Source organism: Alligator sinensis, unplaced genomic scaffold (genome assembly GCF_000455745.1).
Source record: "Alligator sinensis unplaced genomic scaffold, ASM45574v1 scaffold1140_1, whole genome shotgun sequence".
Taxonomy (NCBI): Eukaryota; Metazoa; Chordata; order Crocodylia; family Alligatoridae; genus Alligator; species Alligator sinensis.
In genome coordinates this window covers 1,019,933-1,028,721 of record NW_005842441.1, presented here as the reverse complement: position 1 = coordinate 1,028,721, position 8,789 = coordinate 1,019,933, and the positions used below count along the sequence as shown (strand labels likewise).

The following is an 8,789-nucleotide window of genomic DNA, read 5'->3' as shown; positions in this document are numbered from 1 at the left end:
ATGGAAAAATTATAGAGTCATTTTTCTGTTTCAAAGAACAGAAAAATATCCCAACAGTTCAGAATGTTTCTAACACTCTGGATTCCTATTTGAAATGCATGGGTTTATCTTGAGAATCATGGTTGCATACCCAACAGTGCTAACATGCATGGCACCACTTGGAACCCTTGTAAGAATCTCAGGGCACCCAAGTAGAGAATCATTGATTTTGTACAGTGGTAAAGCAGCACTTTCTATTTTTGTTTTTAATTCCCTTTTTAATAATTTCTAACATCCTGTTATCCTTTTTGACTGCTGCTGAGTTCTGGGCAGTTTTCAGAGAACAATCCAGAATAATTCCAGGTTCTCTTTTCTGAGCAGAAAAAGCTAATTTGGAGCCCATAATGGTGTACGTGCACCTCATGTTACATATACCACACATACAGGCATTCACCTGAGGTTGTGTTTGTTTGGTTTTTTTTTTTTTGGGGGGGGGGGGGGCAGGGTTGCCTATTCACTCTGTTTTAGAAGATCTTTCTGCAGTTCTTTAGTCAGATTTGTTTTTTACCATCCTAAATAATTTGGAGTCATATTGCTGCCTCACTATTTATCCACTTTTTCAAGTCATTTATGAATTTGCTGAACAGCATGGGCTCCACTACAGACTTTTGGGTAAGACCACTTTTTACTTCCCTCCATTGAGAACTGACCACTTATGCTTAGTCTTTGTCTCCTGTTCCTTAGCTAGATCCATGAATGGACAATTCCCCTAATGTCATGACCAGCAGTACAACTAAGTGTGTGTGTGTGTGTGTGTGTGTGTGTGGGGAGGAGAGAACTCAAGTAGAGCACCAGCCTTGGACTCCTATTTTTGTGCCCCTATAAGTTGGAGCTGCTGCTTCTACTGGCAGAGTCACTGCTGCTGATATCCAGGGGCTTGGCCAGAGCCCTGTCCTGTGAGCATTACTGCCCGGTTGCACCTCTGGTTGTAGCAACTGAATTTCATTAAGAACTTTTAGTGCAGAGTTTGTCAAAGCTTGTTAAAAGTCTATATATCAACCCAATCATTCTGATCCAAATGCTTGTTGATATCCTAGAGGAACTCTAATAGATTGGTGAGGGAAGACCTCCCTTTCCAAACAGAGACCACCACCATGTTGTCAGGACATGCTAAAAAATTGCTGACAGGAGAACAGTGGCTTCTCCCACTCTATTCTATCCAGTGGGTAAAGCCAGGTCCCTGGCCTGGGATCAGATCCCTATTCTTCTAGACCTGCCTCCCTGTTGTTTGTGCTGTTTGTGGCCGGGTTTTTCTTCCAGCCATTGGTTCTCATTCATTTCCTCTGCTAGAAAGAATAGCCTTCTTGTACCCTCTTAGTTCTCCCTGGGGAAGTACTTGGATACTGTAATCAAGCCATTCCCTTTATGTCTCCCAGTTCAAGGCATTTTCTCCATCCTTCCAGTCAGTTTTGTGGCTCTTTTCTTCAGCCTATCCAATTTTTCAGCAACCATTTAAAATGTGACCACCACAACTGAATGTTGAATTCCACACAAAGAGGGAAATTACCTTTCTTTTCCTTCTGATTGCTTTTATATTATGTATCCATGGGACACATTCACCTTTTTGCCACATCTTTGAACTGGGTGCTAACATTAAGTTTCTGGCCCACCATGACCCCTCCATCCTTTCCAAAGTCCTTGCTTTCCAGGACACAGTCCCTCATCCTGTTGGCATGACTTACAGCATTCCTTGTTCTAGATGTATGACTTTGTACCTAGTTTTGCTAAAACTCATTTCCTCTGAATGAGCCTATTTTGATAAGTCTTCCAGATGACTAAATATGTATGCCTCATAGTTCATTTTACTCTGCCAATCTTTGTGGTATTTGGGACTTCCAGATAATGTCCAACACGTTATATGAGGTGAACAACAGCTGCAAAGGGACCCAGCTGCATCTTGGACCTATGGTATGCTCTAGGGAAGCAACTGCCATAACTGTGACATCTACATGTTCTGATAGCAGTACAAATGAACTAAATCACTGCAACTAACTCTGGAGGAAACAACATTTATTTCTAAGAGTTTTGCTACACTTATATTGTGACAAGAGCATGCAGGCATAACAATTCCACTATTACAACCTATATTAGCATAATTTCATACAGATACAATTGTTACATCTACTGAAAGGCTGGATTTGGCAATTGATGATATAATCTTCAACAGAAATACTTAACATTATCAGGTCTGGGTCTAATCCCTGTGGAAGCACACCAGGAAAAATCACATTCAGTGATGGTTTCCACTGGCAGTTATTTTTTCAAGACCTATCAGTCAGTCCTTAATCAGTTTATCATGTACTGTATTGACATTGGATTAGGTTAATTTTTCAGTCACAACACTGTGGGATGAATGAAAGTCAAAGTATATTTGCATCTAGGTGATTGTCTTTATCAGCCAGACTTGTAATTGTCTCAAGGAATGAAATCAGGTTTGTCTGACGGGACTATTCTCCATGACACCATACTTCCTGGCAGTAAGGCCAATCCCCTCTCAAATTCTTTTTCACATAAGTCTTTCTGGCATCTTTTCCCTTGCATTACTCTGCCATCAGTGTAAATAGTCAGTCATAACCTGGATCATTCTGGCTGCCATTTCTGAACAGTGGCATAACATTGGCATTCTTCTTATCTCCTGGAACTTCCCTGGTCTTCCAAAATGGATTAAAATTAGCAACAGCTCACCAGAAATCTCCGCAACCAACTTCTAAAGGAATTTACCTGGGCTCGCTGTTCTAAATTTGTTTATCTTTAGTGGTTGCTGTTTAACATCCTCTGCAGGTACTAATGAACTGAAAAAACAGCTCACCATCCTTCTGTGATATGAGCAAGTTTAGGCAGCATTATAGGGAAGGAAGTCCTGACAGGGAAGCTGCAAGAGGTAATAAAGCTTGGGTGCCCCCACAAAGAGGTGGGGTTTTACAGCACCGGAAGTTCCCCAGGAGAGCTTGGTAAGAATTATGGCATGGGAAGTCAACCCAGGGGAGCTGAGATCCTCAGCAAACCTAATACTGTTCAAGTGCTCATCAAGGGGAACAAGCAGCAAGACTCCCCCATCCCCTGGTGGAAATCAGTCCAGTAACCCACTGCACCAGCTGCCAGCTGCAACAGGCTTCTCTGCACAGGGGTCCTGTCAGCTCATCTTAATGTGCGGTATCTTCTCTCACCAGCTGAGCTGTCTCACTGTCGACCTCCCCATTGTGTCCAAGCTTTGCTGTCAGGTATGTTGCTCCTTGGGCTTGGGCTGCTAACCCCATATTCCCCAGCTCCTTCAGGTGTACGTGGTCTGCAAGGCAAAGAGAAAGAGAAACTTGCCAGGGCTCTGTGACTTTTGCCTCCAGGATTATATCAGCAAGGATTAAGTGGGAATGTGATCTCCTATCTACCAAGGAAGGGATACAGGTACAGGGTGCCCATATGCTGCAACTGTGGACCTAGACACCAAGGCAAAGCAAAGCCCTGATCTTGGGAGTCAGTGGGTGAATGGATGGTGTTTGCACTCAGCAATCCAGATGCTGTCTTGCTTGGGCCTGGCTGGTCCTGGGGCCTTGGCACCTGCCTTTACTTTTGTGTCCTAGGCCCCTTAGAATGTGTGCTCAGTGGGATAGCAACTGTGCTCCTCTGAAATATAATGTGGGTGAGTCTGGACACAAGAGGGCAAAATGGTAAACTTAGGTTAGCATGGTTATGAAACACAGCTGGGTATGGACATGAGGAACAGGACAGTGGACTTCAGCCAGAGAGGAGTAAGCATAGCTGGATCTGGACACAAGGGCAGGATGTCAGTCTCCCCTCCTCCACCCCCCTCCCCTGATCCTGGCTCTGAACAGATGAGAGACTGCTTACAGCAAACAGCATGGTTGGAGATCCACGGGGTCTTACCTAGGGGATTTCCAATGGTTCCATTTTGCTTAATTTTCAGGTACAGCAGGATACTGCAGAGCAGTGCCAGGATGACAACCAGGCCAATCAGTGCAGAGCAGAGCAGTCCAGAGCCTTAGGAGAGCAGAAAGTGAACTGTGTCCCTCCATACATTACCCACACTTCAGGCTAACTCCTTCCCATGCCCTTTCATTCCCTTATGCTGACTCCCTCTCCCCTCCCACAATGATCTTCCCAAAATTGGGCCTCACCAGCAGTTTACCCCAGGGTTGGTGCCTTTCTCCAACACCCCTGCCACAATGCCCCCGATTTCAATGCCCCAAATGCCAATCCTGGGACAGGTTATACAACTTAAATTTTACTGTAGGTCCCTCACAAGGTCCAATCCCCGTGGGCTGGCCACTACTACTGGAACATGCTTTAATGAGAGGCATAGGCTGAGCGCATCTACAAGTGGAAAACTAGAGCACACATTCAGGTGCAGGCATAGATTAGCACATCACTGGGTACGTCTACATGCTACTGTGCAATGATTACTGCTCATTTATTTACTACTGGAATAATCAAGTAGTAAATAAATGCACAGTAACTGGAGCTACCTTGCAGTAGTGCCAGTGAACACCTTTTAAGTGATGCTACTGTGCAGTAACCTAATAATACTGCACAGTAGTGTATTAGCACTGTTGGTGCTGCGATGTCTTACTGTGCAGTTAGCATCTCATGTAGACATGCCCACTGGGAAGCAAGAACACAGGACTTCCTGTTTTGCTTTTCAAATAATTTTCTGTTGAATATATTATGGCATCCTATCAGGATTGCACTGGCAGGCTAAATGCTGTGCACTCATGCCCTACATGCTGCCATTCCTCTCCAAAGACCCCCTCCTTCAGCCCCCTGGAAGCTGTTTTTCCTTACTGTTCCTAAAGGCCCCCTCCCTCTCAACTGATCCCCTCTCAGGGCCATTCTCCACTCATTGCTCCCCAGGATACCTGTCTATTTGATGGCTCCAAGATGTCTCCTTTAACACTTCTCCCCCTGTTGATTTCTCCTGCTGCCTCTTGAAGCTCTTGCCTATGCAGCAATTGGTTCCTTCCCCTGCCTGACCCTGGTTCTTCTGGCTGCACAGCCTTTACGCCCCTCCTGCCTTCTGTGCTGCAACAGTGCCAGGAGTGGTAGAAAGGCAACCGCTCAGTGGAGGAAGCTGCTCAAAGGCAGATGTGCATATTCCCCTAATAGGATGCCTCAGTGTGGTGGGCATAATCCTGGCTGTTCCTGCCCTTGAAGCTGCCCCTGATGTGCCTCCAACTAACATCTTCCCTGGCCTGTGGGATCAGGGGCATAGATATGGCACAGAGCCTTGGGTACTCACTGGTTTGTCTGGCACATACCACACCAGCTGTAGAGCCCTGGATACAAAGCCCAAGACCTAATGGCCTATATTGGCACTCGATGGCAAGAGACTCTGTGCCGGTGCAGTTCATGTTCTCTAACCAGATGTGTCCAGTTCCAAGGCCGAACTGAGCCCCTCCTGGGGCTGACTGGGCTGTGCCACAGCCCAATTGCTTGCACACCACCGTTGCCTCAGGTAATCCCCAGCCAGAATCACACACGCTGCCCCATGTGCCATTGTACATCACCTCCACTCTCCCAGAGCAAGGGGTAGGACCGTCTACCAGTTTCAGCAGCAGTGGAGGAGGACCTGAAACACAGATCACAGGACATGAGAAACTGCAGCAAGACAGACTTAGTTTGAACAGTAGCCGGGGGGGGAATAGAATAGTTCCCTAACAGTACCTGTGGAGATTGTAGAACCTTCATTATAGGTGGTTTTAAAAGCAGCTTAGACAAATACTTGTCAGGAATGATTTAGAGATGAGAATTTATCATGGATCAGCTGCATAGTTGGAAGAACTTTTGTACAGGCTTTCTACAACCAAGTTCCTTAGGTCTAAGAGACAAGTAAAGGCAAGCCAAATTAAGTATCAGGGAGGAGGTTCTGTGCAAATAGAGGGATGGAGGAGTGCTGTGAACTTGGAGTTAAGAGGCATTATTAGAAGCCATTAAAAGACAAAAGAAGTGAAAGAGTGGGCACATCTACACATGCAATTCATGCAACTGAATATACTCTGAGCCAGAGTAGACTAATCCCAACATCACTATTTACACATGCCAGATTGTCAAGCATGTGTAGATGGTGATACTGTACAGCAAATTATCTGTTGCACAGTAAAGCATCTCATGTAAGAGGGTGATTATAGGCAGTATTTATTTGATTGTAATGGGCACATCTACAGGAGATGCTTTACTGTGCAGTAGGGATAATTATTGTGCAATAAGCCTCTGTGCCTGAGCAGGAGAAAATGTGCTCCTGGTCCATCAGGAAGCAGAGGGTGGGAGATTGCTCCCTGCCCTCAGGAGCTGCCTGCTGTCAGGGCCAGCTCAGCCACCGGAGCTAGGGCAGGGACAATGTCCCCCTGCCCCAGCAGCAAGGAGCTCCCATCCTCCACTCCATGATCACAAGGCCAGGGCTGGCAGATCCTTATCTCCCCACCTGAGCCCCACAGTCACAGGACCTGGGATGGGAGATCCTTCTCTCCCAGCTTGGGTCTGTGACCATGGGACTTGGGTTGGGATAGAAGGATCTCTCAGCCCTGACCATGCAATCACAGAGCAGGGGCTGAGAGATAAGGATCTCCCAGCCTGGGTCCTGCAACCAACTTGGGCTAGGAGAGAAGGATCCCCAACTCCCAGCCCTGCAATTGTGGACCAAGGGCTGGTAGCTCCCTGCTGCAGGGCAGGGGACATTGTCCCTGGCCCGGCTCCAGTGGTGGAGCATGCCCTGGCAACAGGCAATGTCCCAGCCCCTGCCAGGAGACAGCTTAGAGCTCAACCTAGTTACCAGTTGCAGGGCCTCAAGGAGTGGGAGCAGTATGTTAGTAGGAGCATCACATCTGCTTCTACGTCCCTGGACATATAGACATGTGCTCGGGAGCATTTACTCTCAAGTAGTTTACTCAAGAGTAAACTGCTCCTGGACAGAGCCGGATTTACACTTCATGCACCCCTAGGCATACAATCTTACAATCTATCTACTCTGACTTCTGTTTTTTCCGAGCCAAAGACATATCAACATCTAGCGGTCATCTGTACTGTGGGTAGTCCAACAGAAAGGTTTCAAGCATGTGTTGCGGTTTGCTGTCCCTATCTATAATACTATATACGATATATATTTTTATGATAATTATTCTTTTTACTCCAATAAAAAAATCACAACACTAGAACATCAGTGCCTTGGTACACCAGTGCCCCTAGGCATGTGCCTGCTTCGCCTTATGTGTAACCCAACCCTGCTCCCAGATCTTTTGCCCATGTAGACACACCCAACAAGCCATAAAGCCACTACTGGTATCATGGGCAACTGGTGCCACATTACTCGGGGGTGGGGGCACATGCACTCCCTGCCCCCCAGCAACCAGTCAGTGACCAGGAGTGGTCCACCTATGGCCAATCTCACCAACCAGTGAGGGGAGGTTCCCCTCATGGCTGATCTCACTCACTGACTTTCAGAAGTGGCCGCAGAGCTTCCAGAAGTGGCTGCAACACTCCCACTCCCTGGCCGGCACTTCCAGGGGGGCACCAGTGCTCCCGCTGGTCCCCCTTGCCTGTTGCCTAATCCAGGAGCGCAGCCTTTCAGTTGGGAGTTTATTCCTAAAAATAAGCTGGGCAAGGCTAGGGGGTTGTTGAAAATGTGATATATCTCATCCAGTGTCCCAGGGATAGAATCCCATTTTTCTGAGTAGTCACTTAAATGGCACATAGGTGCTTATCCAGGTAAGTGTGATTCTATTTTACTTATTTCCACAACTGAATCACATTTACATACCTAAGTGCACTATACAGCAATATTTTAGGGTGCAGAGAGATGTAACAAATGAAACATTTCAAAGTGAAATGCACTTTGAAATGTTTACAAAAGGAATCAATTTCAGCCAGGTGGCACACATGCAGCCCCTGTTCTGACTCCAGCCAGAAGAGTTTAAAATGGCTGGGCCCATATTTAACCACTTGCCGTCTAGGCAGTGAGCATTAAAAGAGACCACAGGAATCGAGAGGTGGAGGAATGGGGGATGGAGTCCTGGAATCCTGGTTCCTGGAGCATCAGTAGTGATCTGGGGACACAGCAGGGTCTGACTGGGGGAGGGGACAATGGTTTAGTGAGGGGAGGAGGGCACTGGATCTTATGGAGGGCCTGAGGCAGGAGGGCAGCCAGGGGAATGGGTGTTGGAGTCTGAGATGGGGGTTCCCTAACTCCTGAAATTAGAGAGGTAGAGGGGGCTGGGAGCTGGAGATCAGGGGTGCTTGTACATGAGCATGAAGGCTGCTCCAACATGCTGTAATTACAGTACATCAGAACAAACTTGATTAAATGAGTCTGCTGGAGGGTGGTAATTACACACTCCAGCAACCTCCCACGTCTCATGTATCAGTGTGCCCACTCTTCAAAATCGTGATGGGGGCTCTTTAACTAAAGCTCATCAAAAGAGCTTTATGTGACGGCGGCGTGCCACCGTCATGGGCACAGGCAGAGGACAGAGAAGATTGGGGGGCAGCGACAACCCCTAAACAGAACCCCGGGCCAGGTTACTTACCCCCAGGAGGGACGGCAGCGTCGGAGCTGGGACCACAGCAGCAGCCATTACAGCTGCGCGAGCCGGCATTACGCCGGCTGTTTAAACAGCTGTTCCCGGTAAGGGGAACAGCTGAACCAATCGTGGCGGCTGCAGCGGTCGCCGTGGGAAAGTTTAAAAGCCCCAGCAAACCCCGCGGGAAGGAGAGAGGAGATGTGCAGCATGTCGGTGGTGCTGCGG

At 47.5% G+C, this 8,789-nt stretch overlaps 1 protein-coding gene across 2 annotated transcripts in view; it reads right to left on the bottom strand.

Annotated features, from left to right (window-relative positions):
- Positions 1 to 2,039: 2,039 nt before the first annotated feature.
- LOC102380035 (deleted in malignant brain tumors 1 protein-like) overlaps positions 2,040 to 8,789 on the bottom strand; it is a 42,779-nt gene continuing 36,029 nt past the window's right edge. For both annotated transcript variants that reach the window (XM_014523080.2, XM_025212040.1), the window contains 3 exons: positions 5,291 to 5,620; positions 3,922 to 4,035; positions 2,040 to 3,325 (listed from right to left, as the gene is read on the bottom strand). In XM_014523080.2, coding sequence (XP_014378566.1) covers positions 3,183 to 3,325; positions 3,922 to 4,035; positions 5,291 to 5,620 — 587 coding nt within the window. In that variant the 3' untranslated portion in view covers positions 2,040 to 3,182. The remainder of the gene's footprint in view (positions 3,326 to 3,921; positions 4,036 to 5,290; positions 5,621 to 8,789) is intronic.